This window comes from Ostrinia nubilalis, chromosome 6, assembly GCF_963855985.1.
Source record: "Ostrinia nubilalis chromosome 6, ilOstNubi1.1, whole genome shotgun sequence".
In the NCBI taxonomy this organism is placed as follows: domain Eukaryota; kingdom Metazoa; phylum Arthropoda; class Insecta; order Lepidoptera; family Crambidae; genus Ostrinia; species Ostrinia nubilalis.
The window spans coordinates 16,846,668-16,865,445 of record NC_087093.1 but is presented as its reverse complement, the minus strand read 5'-3'; the positions used below and the strand labels follow the sequence as shown (position 1 = coordinate 16,865,445).

Genomic DNA, 18,778 nt, shown 5'->3' with positions numbered 1-18,778 from the left:
GTTTAATCAGTATCAAATAATGTTAGAATAAAAATAAGCTTGTTAATGTAAGTATTTTTGAATTTAAAATACTTACAGCGATCATCTCGTTAACTGTCTTCCTTATGTTATCGTAGCGTTTTAACGTATCTTCAATTTCTTTTGATTTCAAAGATCCGTCTTCTTGTAACTTTTCAGTCAGCTTTTTAACGAGATCGTTGTGAGAATCAATATCCCTGTTGAATGTTTTGAACTTCTCCAGCTTAGCCTTCTTCTCTGATAGGTCATTCATCAAAGAATCGTCTGATTGTATTTTCTGGTCAATATCATCTAGCCATTCGACCAGTAATTTGTGGATCTGAAATCAAAGAATACAGTTGATTAATACCAATTTACGTTGAAAATGTTTGAATATTAGTTTGAAGTAATACATTACCTTTGAAATGTCGTCAAACTGTCCAGCTCTGGTGGTCAATTTATTGCGTACGTCTTGTAAATCAGCAATCAATTTGTCAAACTCTTGTTTTAGGTTATCGGTGTCTTCCTGGATTTTAGCTGCGCCTGCTTGTTCCGTGTTCATAATGACCTTCTCTTTCAATTCCAACAAGTATCTTAGTTTATTCTGACCTTGTTCCAAAGACTGTCGTAGAAGTTTAACAGTGTTAAGCTTATTGTTAACTTCTTGTAAAGTGTTTGGTATTTCAGCGCACTGGTTAAGTTTCTCGCGAGTTCTGTCAAGCCAATCTTGGCATTCTCCATACAGGGCATTATGTTGTTGATGTTCCTTAACAAATAAAACATATTTTATTTAAATTTGTCCACGTTATTGATGAGACAAATAAAACAGATTTTATTAATCTGTTTGCTTACCTGGTAATGGAGTTCAAGTCTCTTCATAACTTCTTTAGCGAGAGACAGTAAAGCATTGTATTTTGTTGTGATTTGAGTGATTCCGTTTGAAATCCTGGTGTCTGCACATGTTTCTAACAAAGTCTGCGCGTGAACGTTGAGTTTGTCAAGTTCAGCTTGCCAGTCGAACAACATTTGCAGATGTCCCTGAAATAAGTTAATTAATTAAAACAAAATGTAATAACTAACGGATTTTTCAAATACAAAAACTTGTAATAAACCTTACCTGGAATTCCTCCAGAACCACTTTCTTTTGCTCCAAGTTATTTTGCAATTTGTTAAATGATTGTACTAGTTTTTCAGTCTTTGACAACCAATCCAAGGCTTCCTTGTACTGCTCTTCATATTCAGTCCATTTTACAATACCTCCTTCAATCAATGCTTTGGTGTTTTTCAGCTGCTCACTGAAATGTAAATTAGATGTTTGTACAACCGACTTTATAAGACAATAGTAAATCAAATATCAACAAAAATAAACTTACACATAGGTATCGTATTCCTCTTGCATAAGAGCTACTTCTTCCTCTATTTCTTCTTTGTCTTCCTCATCAGCTACTGCACATGATATCTCTCCTTGTTCTAGAGCTTTTTGTAATTTTGCTTGTCCTTCCGGTAATTCACTTTCCAAAACTTTAAGTTGAGATATCTTACTACTTAAAAATTCCTTATCTCCGGTTGCATCAGAGCACTTGCCTAACCTTTCCTTAGCAGCCCTAATCCATTGGACGAAATCTGAACCAGCGTCAATAAAGGCCTGGTGCTGTTCAACTGTTTCTTTTTGTTTTTCATATAAGTCTTTAGCTTGTTTAGATAGCGTTTCATATTTGCTGGTGATTTCAGATGCCGGAGCTTGTTGCATAAGTTCCGAAGCCTTAGAAGTTACAGACTGAATCATGGGTTCAAACGAAACGATATCTTGAACAATATTGTTTGTTTGACGGAGTGTAGCTTTTCTTTCGCCAAGGCTGAGGCCTGTTGTGAGACCAGCAAGGCGGTCTTGACCTTTCTTTGACTTGGCGACTTTCTGCTCACACACTTCTTGAAGTTTTGCTTCTCTGTCTTGTATCCATTGCTGGAGTTGTGAATAACTTGAGCTATAATCGGCCCATTGCAGTAGGGCCGTCTCTAAATGAACTTTAGCTGTCGTCATCTTTTTGACTAAACGATCCCATTCGTTTTGCAATTCTTTGAGTTCAGTGTTAATTCTGTCTTTACCGTCAGATCTTGTGTTTCTTAGAACTTTTTCACCACTATTTACAGTAGCATGTACTAAATTCTGGCCTTCTTCGCGACGTTTCAACAAGTCTTCTATTTGTTCCAAACGTTTTTGTAATGCTTCCTTACTGCTATTGCTGCCAGCTTCACTGCCACTGCGGGTGATTTCCCAGGCGTCATCGATCCATTTCTTAGTTTTGGCATAGTTTTCATCGTAGTTTTGATGTTGTTCGTAATTAGTTTCTACTTTCTTCAGAACATCATTAGCCATATTGACTAAAACTTGATATCTTGAATTCAGATGCCTCAATTGGTTGTTAACATATGTATCAAGATGTGACGCCAATAGACCCGATGCTGAAGCATTGAACGTTTCAATATCTTTCTTACCTTTATTTAATTGATCAACAATTTCTTTGACTTCATTAACCTGGGCGCCTTTTTCTTTTGCAGTTCCAAGCAATGCCAGTTTATGGTTTTTAATAAGAATCTCTTTTTGTTGTAACCAATCTGAAAGCCTTTCATATTCATCTTTGTATTCGCGCCATTGATTAACAGTTTCCTCTAATTGGCTCTTTTGTTGTTTAATTTCATTGAAAAGATCGTCGAAGCTTTCTTTCAATGCTTTCATTTCATTTTTGATTGTTGTTTGTCCTTCAGGTGAAGTACTAGCAAGGACCACCTCTCCAGTATGTTGCAGGTGTTCCAGCAACAGTTCACCTTGAGCTTGTTTATTTATCAACGCATCAAGAGGCGCTACTGAATTCTCAATTGCTAATTTGTCGCTCAATGGCTTAGACTTCAAAGATGGAACCTTTTCTCGAGCTCTGGTCAACCATTGAATAAGTTCATCATGCGCTTCTTTGTATAGCCTGTGGTCCTTGTACTGCTCTTCTCGGTCAGCAAGCAGTTTCTTGACTCGGTCGTAAAGTGTATCGAACTTATTAAGCGTTTCTTGAGCTTTCGATGCTGCTTGGTTTTGCTGACCACTAGCTATCATTTCAGCGGCCTTAGCTTTCAATGTGTCGACATCAAGACGATCGCATCGGGCTTTTTCTTCAACTTCCTTTAGTTTTTCCAGTTGACCTCGTTTATCAGTCATGGAGGACTCATATGGAGATAATTCAGCTAACATATTCTCAAGCCAGTTGTTGCTCTTCTCGATCAACTGAATTTGTTCTAAGAACCCAGCCCATTTAGTCACAGAATCATCTAACATGCTCTTTGTTTCAATCATTCTGGACAATAATGCTGACCATTGCTCTTGTAAGGCAATAAGCGAGTTATTAATTGCTTCATGGCCAGCAGGTGCAGTGTTTGCCATTACATTCTGCGCAAGTTCAACAAGTGATTGCACTTTCGTAAATCCCTCATCTTTTGTTAGCAACAAATTCTGTATCAAAACTAATTTCGTTTCTAAATCATCTTGAGAACTAGAGCTGAGGTCAGCACAGAAGTCCAACTTGTCTCTTAGTTCCTCGATCCATTGGGAACATTCAGTAACATTACTAGCAAACTCTTGGTGGGTTTTAACATACTGTTGCCACCTATTAGTTAAGTCCTTAACTTTTTGAGACAGAGTTTGATATTTAACTGCAAGATCGGATATCTGTGAGCCGCGAGGCCCAAGCACTCCCGTGTATAAATGCTGTGCTTTTTCAGTTATATTATCGATTTCAAGTTCCTTAGCACGTACTTCCCCTTGTAACTCTTGGAACTTCTTAAACTGCTCCTGCTTTTCTTGTAATGTTGCTTTCAAGTCAACAGCATGAATCTGTGTATCAGTATTCCTAATCCAGGCTAGGCATTGGTCTTTCATGTTTTCATACTCATTCCATTGCTGTATTTTATTTTCAAGAGATTCAATTGTTTTATTAATAAACGAAACTAAGCCTTCCCATTCTTGATGAGAAGCATCAATTTGGTTTCTAATATTGGCTTGCCCATTACTAATAGTACCAGGAAGAACTTTTTCTCCTATGGAACGTATCTTGTCAATACGAGCCTTCTCTTCTGGCAAACTTAATTGCAAAGATTTCAGCTTCTCACAGTTGCTACTTAGTGCCACGCGCTCTAAATTAACATCTCCCCACAGCTGCGCAGTGTTATGTGTAGCTTCTACCCATTCTTGCAAGTCCATAACCGCTTTAGTGTATTGTTGATGGTTATTAACAATAGCTTCATATTGTTCAACAAATGACTTTGCTCGTGTAAGTATGGTCTCATGTCTTTGTTTAAGTTGGTTTATTTCCTTTGTAATATCTTTTGTAATGTCTGGTAAGCTTTGAGCACGAGCTTCTAAGTTAGCTATGTCTTGTTGGTGGGCGATAGCATCTTGAAGATATGTCCTGTAGACGTTTAATTGATTACGCTTTTCATCCAATGTAGCCTTTAATTCAATTTCTTTTGGTAAGTTCTTCTCGGCCGTTGACAACCATTGTTGCACAGTCTTCAGATTATCATCAAATGATGACCACTTGTTCAATTCAGAATCCAAATCTCTTTCGGCCTTTGTAATATTATCATACAAGTTGTCAATAGATTGTTGGATGTCTTGAAGCTGTTGTTCAATTAATTCTTTACCTTCAGGTGATGTAGAAGGATACAACTTTTCTCCTAGTTCGACTGTGTTGTTCACAAGCAGAGTAGCATTGCGTCGTTGGCTAAGCAAATCGTTAAGACTTTCTCGCTTGGCACTTATGCCTTCTGGTGTGCTAGAGATTTTCTTATTACATTCTTCAAACTTGTGCTGTGCTGACTTAATCCAGTCTGTACATTGGTTGTATTTCTCTTGATACGCACTGTGATCGTTGACAGCTTGTTCACACTTCTTCACCAACTCTTTGGCTGTCGACTGTACTGATTGGAATCGAGAAGTCATTTGTTGCAAGTTCATTGTGATCCTGGTGTCGTTACAGTTTTCGATCAAATCACTGAATTCATCGCTTAATTTGTCTACGTCATTTTCAGTCTTCTTCAAGTTAGCCAAAATAACCTGAAAGAATCAATGTTTACTATTATATTTGTTAAGAAATACACAACACATTTTTAAACTAACTACAACAACTACTATTAGTAATCGTCACTTAGATTGATGCTAAAGTTCATTTTAAAAACCGTCACATTGTCAGAACTACTTAAAAGTATACCATTAACCATCGCCACTAAAATTAGTAATTATATTAAAATACGAGTTTGAAACAGAGTAGAAATATTATGTATTTAATACATTATGAGTAAGTAGTAATGTAGTTTTTTGTTAGACTTTGATATAGCAAAAGGCTATCGTGTAATTAATAAAGTATCTACTGAAAATTAGACTATCCTACAGTGCCGAGGGTATAAAGTTTTTTCATTTTGATCATCTTACTTGATCCAAAGCTTCCCCGAGTCTTATGACAGCGCTCAAATCATTTTCGTGATTATCAATCGCTTTACTCAATTCCTGTTTAGTAAAATAAATATTTGGTTTCATATTGAGATAAATGAATGATTAAACAAATAGAAATGTTACATACCTGATATTTATTGAGTTGATCAATTTTCTCATCTAGAGTCGCCTTGGGAGTGTACGTTTTCAAGCTCATCTCAGTATCTGTTAGCCAGTGCTGTAACCTGTCATTCGCACTTTCGAACTCAATCCATTGCTGTATCTTATCTTCAATGCCTCGCTTCACTTCATGCACTGTCGCAGTGAACTTTTCTAAATCAGCCTTAAGCAATGCCAACTCTCTGGACATACCTTCACGCCCTCTTGGTGATAATTTAGATGAACTGTTTTCTATCAAGTCTGATAAAATCTTAAGCTTGTTGTTGCCTGTTGGTATCGCATCCAGAAGCTCTTGAATTTTAGCCAATTTGCTTTGTAGAGCTGCTTTATTTCCAGTGAAGTCTGACAGTAAATGAAGACGATCCCACAGATGCTTCTGATAGTCTTGAAGAGATTTTTGTTGGTCTGAGAATTGTTGATATATCTCAAATGTTTTCTCGTGCTTATCGATGATCCCAGACAACCTGTTTGTTAATGCGTTGTATCTGTCCCAAACAGATTGAATTATTTTAGACATGTCGTCACTCTCATCTTTCCCAGAGTGTAAGTTAGCAGCTACAGATTTAGCTTTTTCGGTAACTGTTTCAATTACCCTTTTGTGTGAGTAAATTTCTTGTAACAAAGTCTTGTTTTTAAGTAATTTCGACTTTATTTCTTGAGCGGAATTGAGCACAGATTTTTCTTCATTTTCAACAATCTTTTCTTTTTCATCCAACCACGACAAAGTTTGCTGAAGTACGTCCTGGTAACTTGACCATTGCAATGTCTGAGATTCGTACTCTTTCTGTTGCTGGAGGATTGTGTCGTTCAGTTTATCCCACCGTTCCCTAAGATCTCTTATTTCAGATCGGATATTCTCTCTGCCGTTAGCTGCTGTTTCAGGGAGAACTTTGTCTCCAGCACTTGTCAGAATTCCTATTTTGTGCTCACCATTATCTCTTTCCATTAAAAATACCTGCAGCTTGTTTCCTTTGCTTTCAATGCTAAGCTTGTCTTCCTTTGTGACCATTTGTGATAGTTGTTCTTCCAACGGCCTGAGCCACGTTTCGAATTCACTTTTCAGTTGAACATACTTCCTGTGATCACCAACCAATTCAGACCAATGGTTGACTATGTCTTTAGAAATCAAGTGAAGTTGTTGGTATCTACTATTCACTTGAGTCACGAGAGGTTTCAAGCGTTCCACTCCACTTAATTGGATAAGGCTATGAGATTCATCAACAAATGCATCAATCTCTTTCTCCTTGGCATTGATCTCATTTCTAAGGTCTACATATCTCTTTAGTTGCGCTTCTTTTTCTTGCAATGTTGAACAAAGACTTTGATCTCTGCATTTAGATTCCATATTTTTAAGCCATTCAGTAATAGATTCTATGGAGACATCAAACTTATTCCAAATTTCTAAAGTATGTTTCAATTTTTGCTCTGACGTTCCAATACTTTGAACGGCATTGCGCAACTGATCTAGTAAATTGTCAATTTCAGCTTTAATTGCCGCATTACCAGATTCTGATGTGCTTTTGCTAACAGCAGAGAAAACATTTCTGATTTCATCCAACTTGCTGGATCCGATTTTCTCAATATCTTTTAAAGCAACAGCGGACTGGAGTTTCCTAATGATTTCTGGTTTTTCTCCAGTTGCATTTTCAATGTCAAGTAATTTTTCTGACTGGGAACCTAACCAATCTTTGTACTGCTGGATAAGACGTACTAAATCTTCGTGGCGCTTTACACAATCTTCTAAGTTGTCTTGAAGGTTCTGAGATTTAGTGACGATATTTTGGAACAGTTGTTTTATAGATTGTAAGTAAACATTCAACGATGCATCATGTGTTTGATCCACTAATTGTTGTGCTTTATCACAAACAGACTCGACTAGTTGTTGATGGGTCATTATTTCTTGATGCATTATTTTGTGATTTTGCAATTGAGCTTTCTTTTCTTCAAGTGATGCCTTAAGTTCAGTGTGGCGCTGCATTGCCTTTTCAACGTCTTTGAGCCATTTAGTTAGCTGTTCTTGAGCCAAGGAAAAGTCTGAGAACTGTAAGAGACATTGGTCTAATTTGTTAACAGTTTCTTGGAAGCTGTCACCAAAGCTATCCCATAAAGTCCTGATCTTTCTAATTTTCTGGCGGATAACTTCACGGCCATCTGGGCTTGTATGTGTATATAGTTTCTCTCCTAAGCTCAGGAATTCTTCAAATACTGGTGTCTTCTTATTTCTGGTTTCATAAAGTTCTTTAGCCTTATTTTGTTTTTCTTGTAAAACAGCATAATCACCAACGATTTCATTGAGATCTTGTAATTCACCAAGCATTCCAGCTAGCCAAGTTTCCATATTGTCGTACTCATTTTCGAATGCTTGATGTTCTGACACGAATACTTCGTATTTAGAAATTATTTCATTGACTAGGTTGTTTAATGTATGGTATCTTGTAGCCAATTTGGAAGTTTTGTTTGTAAGATCAGATTCACTTGCAACTTGTTTGTTGCTGGTCAAAGCGGTGAACTCAGGGCTTCGTGCTGCCAACTCACCCTGAATCTCCTTAACTTTCTGTAAGTGGCTAATTTTAGCTTCCAGATTGCTCTTCAAGCTTTGATCTCTGACTTGATTTTCTTTGAGCTTAAGCCATTCTTCTAATTCATCTAATGTCTTTTGACTTTCATTCCACTGCTTCAAGGTTTCTTTGAGTTTCTTATCTTGTTCTTTGCATTGTGTTGCAAACTGATCCCACGTAGTTTGAAGCTGTTCATATTCACTGATAAGAACAGGGTGGCCGTTCGAGCTTGTGGTTTGTAAGACAACATTTAATTGCGATTTTAAGCCATCAAGAATGGCTTCAATTTCAGTAGCCTTGTCAGTTACTTTGCCTATAGCTGCAATTTTAGAGTCGACGTCTTCTTTCAGTGTAACAACTCCATAGTTTAACACACTATTTTCAGCAATGATGTGATTGAGGCGATCACGACAATCTTCAAAGGACTGAACATATTTTTCATGATCTGCCACATGCGACTCACATGTTGCTATTCTCTTTTCAAGTTCTTTGGACATGCCCTTGTACCTATCAATGGTCTTTGACAAGCTTTTTTCTGCTTCGTCATCTGGCATTAATTTGATCTTTTCAGTTAATTGTGAAAGCATTGACTGATGTAAATCAACTTCTTGATGCATTATCTTGTTTGCATGCAATTGAGCTTTCTTTTCTGGTAGCGTCGGGCACAATTTGAACTCTCCTAACTCCTTTTCTTTATCGCTGATCCATTTTTGTACTTGATTGAAAGTATCATCAAAGGATGATCTCTTATTGATTGTTGTTTCAATATCCTTGATGACATTGTTTAATGAATCGACAGAATCCTCAAAATAGTCTCTTAATGCTCTTAATTCATTTCTGATTTGTTCTCGGCCTTCTGGAGTTATTCCACTGAAAAGAGCTTCGCCTGATTCAATGGCAGTATTTAGCAATTTCTGTCCAACTTCTTTGTTGTCATTGAGTTGCTTAACCTGAGCTAAATCAGCTGCGGTCGGCTTAGCATGCTTGCTCATTACCGCTAAGTCTTTGATCTTGCCATTTGCATCCTGAAGCCAATTTTTAAAGTCTGCAATAGACTTGTCATACTTAGTCTTATTGTTTTTCAATTCTTGTAATCGGTGTAAGTGATTTTCCATGAATTTGCCTACAGTTTGATATCTAGTCACTAAGTGATTTATGTATTGCAGAACTCTTGAATCTGGATTCCGAGACATAATTGTCTCTCCAATGCCAGTCAGTTTCTGAATTTCACCGTTGTAGTTTTGAATTTCTTGATTAAGATTCTGCATGTCAACTATTTTACTGTCAATGTCGTTCATATTCAAGAGATTGGCAGATTCCAGTCTAACAGTATTTTCTTTGTCCTTGAGCCACTCAGACACATTTTCCAATAAAGTTTCGTAATCTTGCCATGCGTCAATGTTCTCTTTAAGTCTGTTTTTAATTTCATCGCAATTAGCTGACAAAACTTCTAAGTTTTTCTGTGCTTTGTTCGTTTGTACAGCGGCTTCTTGAGCACATGCAGGCTCCGCGACTATTTTGAGAATTTCGCTGGCTTCCTTTAATTCCTTCACCTTGCTCTGACACTCAGCAATACCATTTTCAACATCAGCCAAGGCGGCTGCTTTAACTTCCAAGTTGTATTTGTCACTGCTTGCATCAGGCATACACCACCTTGTCTTATCATCAAGGATCTTTAGATTCCTGTTAAACATTGCCAATTTATCAGTGAATAGTTTTTGTAAGAATGTCAGAAGGGTAGTTTCTGTCTTATTAGCGTGTATCACTACACTTTCAAAACGTTTTTGCAAAGAACTCAATTCTTTTGGTACTAGTGATTCATAGAACCCTGGATAGTTGGCATTCATTTCAGAGACATTTTGTGTCAAGTTATCAATTTCATCGTTTAAGTTCTGTAACTCTGCCTTACAGGCTTGACACTTCTTAAGACGGTCTAATATCTTAGCATTATCACCAGTCATGTCATCACATTTAATTATATCATCTCTGATTTTGCTGACACTGTCCGATAGTCGCTTTATGTTATCCTTCAATTTGTTCTCTTTAGTTTCTAAAGACGACACCGCACTTTCCAAATTATCAGCCAGACTCTGCAAAGCTTCAAATTCAGATTCCAAGTAGTTGACTATGGAAGATACTTGTTCTACTGGTATGTTTTTGTTTAAGTTCGTAATTTGTTCGCATTTTGCCTTAATACTGTTTTTCAATGACAAGTACAATGGCAATTCTTCTTTGTATTTAGTAAGATGATTTTGACCAAATCGAATTTCTAAGTTGTCACAAGCATTAGATAAGTTTTGTCCAGTTTCACTGAGCCAAGTTAAAACTTGATTCTTTGTGTCATCAATTTGTCTCCAAACAATAAGCTGAGATTCTAAATCCTGTATTCTCTTGATAGCGGCATCATTAACTTTCTCCCAGTGAGTTTGCGAAGTCAAAAATGCTTCTTCAAGAGGACTAGTGTCGAAACCTCCCAGAGTCGAAGCTTGTTTTAATATAGATTGCTTAATAACATCCATCTGGTCTAAGAGTCCCTTTGATCTTTTCAAAATTTCATACGATTTCTTGGCCTTTTCTAAGGATTGAGCAGTTTGCATGTAATCATTCGGGGCATCTTTAGAATCATTGTACAGCTGTTCAGCTCTGTTCATTTCCCTATCGAATGCAACTGTAAAGTTTTTCAGTTCTTGAAGTGTCGATGACAGTAAAATATATTTGTTTTTGGTGTCTCTCATCGAATTTACAATTTGGTCCCAATTATTGTCAGCTGCAGACAGAGCATTTTGAATTGTGCCCATATTGGGTTGATCTTCTCTCATCAAATGTAACCCTTCTTCTCTCAACTCTTTACGTATTGATTGTTTGTCTCTCATTTCAGCGTCAAGTTTGTCAAGTTGTTCCGTCATATCTTGAATAGTAGCTTCAGTTAATGGAACTGGTTTTTGAGCCATATCATTGAGAACAGATTGGATTCCATGCAATACTTGGCTTAATGCGTTGTGTTGAACATTAAACTTGTCCCATCTTGCACCAACCTTTTGTACGAGATCTCTCTTAGTAGTTACTTGGTTCAGCAACGCATCAGCTTTCATTTCCACTTCTTTGACTATGCTAGTCGGTGACATAATACGACCCGTATTTTGATCTGTAACTTTGACTCTTGAAGGTCCATCTAACAACGCAACGTGACTCTTCCATTCTGGTACCTTTGTGATAATATTTACAAGTTCCTGTCGCAAAACTTCGTAACTTTCAGGTGTTAGTTTAGGTCCATCAATTTGGTATTGAATGTGACCAAGTTGTTGCTTTGTGTCGTCGTACCAGTTCAACAACTCAGACCATTTTTGTAAAACAGCCTTATTTTGTTGAATATTGTTCTCTATTACTTGGTAATGCTGAGCTATATTTGAGTAGGTCTCACTCAAAGACCGGGATTCATCTGGATGGGATGAAAGTGTCATATTCTTGATTTCGTTGTAAATATCAGTGAATTCTGGTTCTTTGGCCGCATGCTCCTGAGAAAGTACATGCATCGACTGCAATGTCGGTTCAACTTTGTCAGCACTAATCTGATCATAACTTTCAGTTTTTCTTCTGAAATCGGTAATCCAGTTATCGAAATTATGTAATTTGGTCATGAATTCTTGTCGAACGATAATCTTGTCCGAAAGCTCGTTCACTTTAGATCTGACAGTCTCAGCTAGTGAATTTGTTCTTTGTTTGATATCAGATACTTTGTTTTTCAATAAAGTTGCGCCTTCAGGCTGTATGTTGTGGCAAATATTATCACAAGTCTGTGATAAACTAATAATCCTTGCTTGTTGCTGCGAAATCTCATTGCCGAAAGACTTGAGTTTATTAAGTTCTCTGTCAAGTTTCTCTACTTGGGGTGTATCAACAGAAACACTGCGACTGCTTAGTAGTTTTTCGCCATTTTCTATCCAAGTTTCTAGTTTTTCAGCCTCGCGTTCGAAATTTTCCCAATTACCAACTAATTTGTCCAATTTGTTATGCCATTGATCTGCGAGATCGTGGACCACAGCCCATCTCGAATGAATAGCATCTACTTCATCAGGAGCACTGGTCTTACCCGACAGTTGATGACTGACACTAGAAAGGATTTGTAGGTTCATTAGTTGTTTGTCACAATCTGTGATTAATGCCCGCGACTGCTGCTGTAGTTGTTGTGCTTCAGGCAAGGTCGTGGGCTTTGGTACATTACCAAGTTTAATCTCAGCTTCTTCTATCCATGGCTTGATCTCCGATACCCCTTTTTGATACTTCTGCCAGCTAGCCAGGTCATGCTCTACTACTTTAGTCTGATGTTCAGTCGATCGTTGAAGGTCAGCCATCATTTTTTCTAACAATGCCACTTCACCTTTAAGTCGGTTGGCATCTTGGACTCTATGTTCAACTGCTAGTTTTGTTCCTTGATCGGCAACATGTCTAATAGTCTCCAACTTTTCAGAAATTACTTTTTGTAGAGCTTGCGATTTCACCACACGTTCTTCGGGAGTGATATTTTCAGATTGTATTTGTGAGATCAGAGCTGGACTTTCTTTCTTTATCCATTCTCTTACATGTTCGAGCTTACGTTCAACCTTTACCCATTCTTCATTGAACTTTTCAAGGTGTTCTACCTTAGTATGTACTTCATCTTCTACTCTGTCCAATTTACGTTCAATAGTTTGAAGATCTTTTTCGATCACTGGCTTGGGTTTGTTTGCTGTCAAAGATCGTAGCTCAGCATAAGCTTGTTGCAACTGAGGCAGTCTTTCACATTTTGCCTTTTCGATGTCAGTATTAATAGTTCTAGTTTCTTGAAGTTCACGTCCAATGTTACTAACACCAAGTTCCAATCCTGGATGTGCAACATAGCTCTCGATCTTGTTAAGATCTGAGAGTAATTCCTCCTTTTGATATTCATAGTTAGACCATACTTTTTGGGTGTCACGTAATTTGTGTAGCCTGTCAGTGGAGGATTCATAAGCGGTATTCCAACCGCTTTCAAGGTTTCTTACATCCTCTCTGACGAACGCAGGCGCGTTGGCATCCTTAATGAGTTCCTTGCCTCGTTGCAGCATAGACATAACAGAAGGCCGTTGTCGGTCAAGCTTCTGCACTGCTGCTTGCTGTTCGAGAACTAGCTGTTCCACATGCTGCAAAGACTGTGGTTCTGGTTCGATCATGGCCTGTTGTTTAGCACTTTCTAGTATGCATATGACTTCATGGACTTCTCTGCGATAAGTGTAGCATCTCGTGTAAGTCTCAGTCTTTATCATCGTGATCTCTATTGTAGGAATTAGGTTTTTATATCTGGCTATTAGATTTTCGAGCTTCATTTGTTCCTCTTGAGCTTCTAACTCTGAGCAGTGGTTTGATAACATGTCTAATGTCTGGACCAACCACTTCATGTCTTCGCGTTTCTTATCCGCTTCACGGCAGATGTTCTAAAAACATAATATTAAACACATAGAATAACAATGAGTAAATTAACTATACTACCATTTTGTATAACTAATGCTTATAGTTACCATTAGTTCCCTTAACTGTTCCAATTGAAAGCATTTAAAATAATACACTTAATGAATATTTTGCCTAATATTAACAAATAGATCTTATTACTCCACTTTCGCTTAGAAACAAATCACTTACCTGGAATATTGTCTTCTCTCGTTCGAACGCCTCTGCGGAATCCACCTCTCTTACAATGCTGTCCATGGTCTTGTCAACGTGATCCATCCACCTCTCCATTTCTCGGAACTTCTCCCTGTAGGCATCCCATTTGGCTGGGATCCTCTGGAGTTGCTGCCTGAAGTGTTCCACTCTTTGCACCGTGCTTTCCCATTGTTGCTCGCACCTTCTGAGCTCTTCTTCCAGTGCGACGTCACCTGTCTGGTGCGTGTAGCTCGTCGCTATCTTCTTCAGGTTCTGGAGACAGTGTTCCACCTGCATAACCTTGCCTTGGTTGCGGAAATATTCCTCGTTTCTGATGAGTATGCCATCAGCGTCGTCGCTTTGGTTGTAGGCCTGAAAAAGAAAGTTAGCTAAAGAAAACTAAGCATAAAATTAAATAGTTCTTGCAACTCACGAATGCGAGTATTTACTTGTGTGGGTACGTGTACATGCATATAACGATAGTGTAATGTAATGTCTATCAAAACTTCTGAAAAACGAACAGTAGCGAGCCACCACACATGTAAAGCTAGTGAGCTTATACACACACATGTAAAGGAGAGTGCGCCTTCGTGAATTGCAACAACTACTCGTATACACAAATTAGTATGTTGGAAAAATATTAGAATAGACTTCATTCCATTTATTACTCTTATAGGGTACTGGCACTAGTAGTCAGCCCCTCACCAGTGCTCAGCCCTTTTCGCTTTAAAGCCAATAGAAATAGCGCTATAACAGAAACTAACCAATCAAATTACTTTGAATTAGTTCTGTGACTTTTCATTGGTCGAAATAATTCATAACATATTTGCTAAGTGGGTGCGAAGCACATTAAAAATGACTCCATTTCGACGTCGTCAGCTGACGAAGCGACAAGCTGCCCGTGCTCAATGTTTTTGTTAGTGGGAAGCGCTCGCAGAAAAGGTAATTTGTTTAATTTCTTGTAAGGTTTAGGGCACGTTGTATTAAAATTCATATTAATCGAGAGTTTAAGCATCGTAATTAATTAAAAAGTATTGTATTTTTCTTATGAATTATTAAATAACGAAGTGGCTGACTACTGGGTTTCATTTTTATATACGTTATCTAGTAGCCAGCCACCCCTGGCTGACCACTGGTTTTAACGCTATTTTTTAATTTAAAGTTATATTGGTATTATTTTAAAGTTCAGAATTAATCCTTTAATATAGAATACCCATTCCATATATATTTTTGTCAAAAACCCAGAAGTCGGCCACTTAAATAGTTAAAGTTTGTTACATGGCTGAGTACTGGAGAAAATAGATCCAGTGTTCAGCCCGCCGTATTTAAATTATTTCTTCATACAGTTTCTTATTTTTAGACTATTTAAAACTATATACATTTGTTTCAGTCACATCTAATGTCTCTTTCAAGACCCATATTACAATACCCCGAAGAAAAATTAACCCAAGCTTTAGAAGCTATTAGAAATGGGATGGCAATCAGGGAAGCAAGTAGAACTTATGGCGTTCCCCGAGGCACACTTCAAGATAGAATTCATCTTCGAGTTCCTGAGGGTCCAAGAAGAATGGGCCCTGATTCCGTTCTCAACAAATATGAAGAAGCCGAAATTGCAAGTTGGCTTAAAGATCTTGCAATGTGCGGTTTTCCCAACAAACCAGACAACCTACTGAATTCTGTTCAACAAATGATGATCGAAGATGGTAGGCCTAATCCTTTCATAAACGGAAGACCAGGTAAAAAATGGATGAATTCTTTTTTCAAAAGAAACGACTCATTCTCTATGAGAACACCTGAAGCAATTTCAAAGGGGAGAGCAGTAATCACCGAAGAGAGTATTAGAAAATGGTTTGAGAATCTCAAGGACTATCTCACTAAAAATCAAGCACTCAATGTGTTAGAAGACCCTAAACGAATTTTAAATGGGGATGAAACAAGTTTCATGCTTTGCCCTAAAACAGGAAAAGTGATAGCACCCCGAGGATATAAAAATGTATACCAAATAGTAAAAGGAAAAGAAAAAGAGGCAATCACTGTTTTAGCATTTTTTTCTGCATTTGGTGATATTTTACCCCCATGTGTGGTTTTTCCGTACATCAGACCACCCAAAGATATTATAAATAGCATGCCAGACGATTGGTTTCTTGGTAAATCTGACACAGGTTGGATGAAAGCGGATATTTTCTATGATTATATCGATAAATGCCTAAACAAATGGATAGAAGACAATGAAGTGAAGAAACCGGTGCTTGTTTTCGTCGATGGTCACAAAAGTCACATGACGATGAAACTAAGTAAATTTTGTCATGATAATAATATAATCTTATATGCACTTCCACCTAATACAACACATCTGATGCAACCAGCTGACGTAAGTGTTTTTAAACCATTAAAATCTGAATGGGCTAATACTGTCCATGACTGGTGTTCACAGCCAGAAAACGTTAACACTGTACTGTCAAAAACTAAGTTCTGTCCATTGCTTAATAAAATATTAAGTAAAGAATCTCTTAAAGAGTCAATAAAAAATGGGTTTCGTAAGTGTGGCCTGTATCCGTTCGATCCAAATGCTGTAGACTACACCAAATGCGTGCAAAATATCTTAGAGAACAGAAAGAATATATCACCTGGTTCCAAGAAAACACCATCAAAATCCTTGAAGAAAAGACACTTTGACATTGCATCACAAGTTATAAAACATTTAGACAAAGACTTGACAGAAAAGGGCATTGATGTTAACATTTTACTGGATATCGTGGAAAATGCGAAACTCACCCAGGGCTTAAATGATTCGGTGAGAAGTGAAACTACAGAAAAAGAGATTGAGAATAAGGAAAAACGAATAACTATTGAAGAAAGAATAGAACCACGTGTGACAGACAAAGAAAAATATATGAGTGACGGAATTGAAAAAGATGGAGTTGAAGAAGGAATGTACGTAGTTATAACTGAAGACGAAAATAATTACCTAAAGAAGACTGACACTGAGAGTGAAATAACTCCGATTGAAAATAAAGAAAATAACAACGTTGAAATAAATTCATCGCTCCCTGAGATACTAGACACTAGTAATATAAATAATCTGATACTTGGCGATCTTACCTTTGATAATAACAATTTGTTAGATGACATTAATCTAGGGTCATTTGAAGTTAATGACAGTTTAATATTAGTACCTTTAAATAACAACAATTCTCTGATTGATGAAAACAAACTTCGTGATGACAAAATACAGACAAATTCTATTATACAAGTAAAATCTCCAAAAGTATCACCATTTGTTCAAAAACATCTTATTATACCATCACCAATAAAGAAATCTACCACTCCTAGAGTCATGAATAGAATTGGCGCAATTTCTTCTGAAGAATGGAGACAATTTGAAATGGCTAAAGAAGAAGAGAAACAAAAAAAGAAAGATGCTATACAAGAAAGAAAATTACAGAGGCAAAAAATTAAAGAAGAAAAACAGAAACAAAAAAATGAAAAAAGAAAAGAAGCAGCTCTTAATTCAAAAAAGAGTAAAGTGAAGGAGACTAAAACGAAGAAAAACAATGATTCTAATCAAGAAGTGAGAGTAATACGTACAAAAAAAAGGAAATTGGAAGACTTGTTTGACATAGCTGAAGAAGCAGAGAAGATAGACTGCCATTTAGAAGAAGGCAAACAAAATAAAATTAAAATTCTCAGTAATATACTTCTTTCTCCTAAAACTCCTGAAACAGAAACCTGTAAAGAAGATAAGGTCCTGCAAAAAATTGGTAATAGACGACAAACTTTCAGAAGTGAAAAAGAACTTGAAAACTTTTTAAATATGGCAGAATTTTCCGACTGATCTAAGTATAAGTTAAATAAGTATTTGATTACTGTGATTGTTAGAGTATTAGGTTTTTTGACCAGACTTATTGTTAATTAATGTTGTTAATCTTTAAGCTTAAAACTATTGATCTCAAGAGAGGCTGACCACTGGTTGTAATATGGCCGAGTACTAGTTTTTGGCGGCTGAACACTGGTGAAAAGTGCCTCATTTTGTTAAAAAATATTTTTTATTTTATTAAAGGATAAGTTTCTATTTTTTGTTAATTTTGAGACATAGTTTAATAAATGAGTAAGTCAATTAACACAAAAGACTTTCAATTTACTCTTTCTAATATTTTCATACATGAGTTTGAACTCAAACTTACCATTAAAAGGCTGACTACTGGTGCCAGTACCCTACCCAGTTTCAACTCTAGCCATGGTATAAATCAGAGGTGTCCATACACGTCTTGATGGTACCTAGCATTGGCAGTGAGCTAAGTTGAACTACCAAACTAGGCAATCTGGAAATCTTTGAAAGCCTATGTTCAGCATTGAACGTTTTGTTGCTAAATGATGTTGAGTTAGGATTGATATGTACCTGTTCCTCATAAACGATCTCCTTCTCGATGTCCTTGATGCAGTGGTGGAAGACGGCCTCGTCTAAACGGAACTCCAGTCGCATGAGGTGCGGCGGCGCGCGCGCCAACAACTCGCGCCAGCGTCGCTGTAGCTCTTCTACGGTCTGCACCACGCGGGGACGGTCTTCTTCGTTCACCAGCTATTGACAAGAGGAGATTGTTTAGAAATGATGAACCTGTTTAACTTTAAATAAACATTTTTTTCTTTCTGAATTTCTTTCTTTGCTGCTAGGACAGAATGACGTCTTACAAGACATGTATTATCCAAATGCTTATCCTGTTGTCCAGCGATGATCAATTTCATTATCGCTAGACATTAAAAAGTATGAAACGCAAAATGCTCAGATAAGTTGCGTTCATCTTAAATGTAGTCTATGTTGAATCAATTGACTTATTATTATTTATCAAAATAATAATAAGTCAATTGTCGATACACAGGTTGCTAAAACAAATAATTCATATTCATCCCT

The 18,778-nt window shown here is 37.1% G+C and overlaps 1 protein-coding gene across 1 annotated transcript in view; it reads right to left on the bottom strand.

Moving 5' to 3' along the window:
- The window catches only part of LOC135072716 (muscle-specific protein 300 kDa), a 46,249-nt gene that overhangs the window by 22,500 nt on the left and 4,971 nt on the right, over window positions 1-18,778 (bottom strand). Inside the window, exons 3-11 of the mRNA XM_063966743.1 lie at window positions 18,269-18,448; window positions 13,867-14,241; window positions 5,622-13,661; window positions 5,474-5,548; window positions 1,371-5,098; window positions 1,115-1,292; window positions 850-1,035; window positions 416-763; window positions 77-337 (exon numbers count right to left, since the gene is read on the bottom strand). Of these exons, the coding sequence (XP_063822813.1) occupies window positions 77-337; window positions 416-763; window positions 850-1,035; window positions 1,115-1,292; window positions 1,371-5,098; window positions 5,474-5,548; window positions 5,622-13,661; window positions 13,867-14,241; window positions 18,269-18,448 (13,371 nt within the window). The remainder of the gene's footprint in view (window positions 1-76; window positions 338-415; window positions 764-849; window positions 1,036-1,114; window positions 1,293-1,370; window positions 5,099-5,473; window positions 5,549-5,621; window positions 13,662-13,866; window positions 14,242-18,268; window positions 18,449-18,778) is intronic.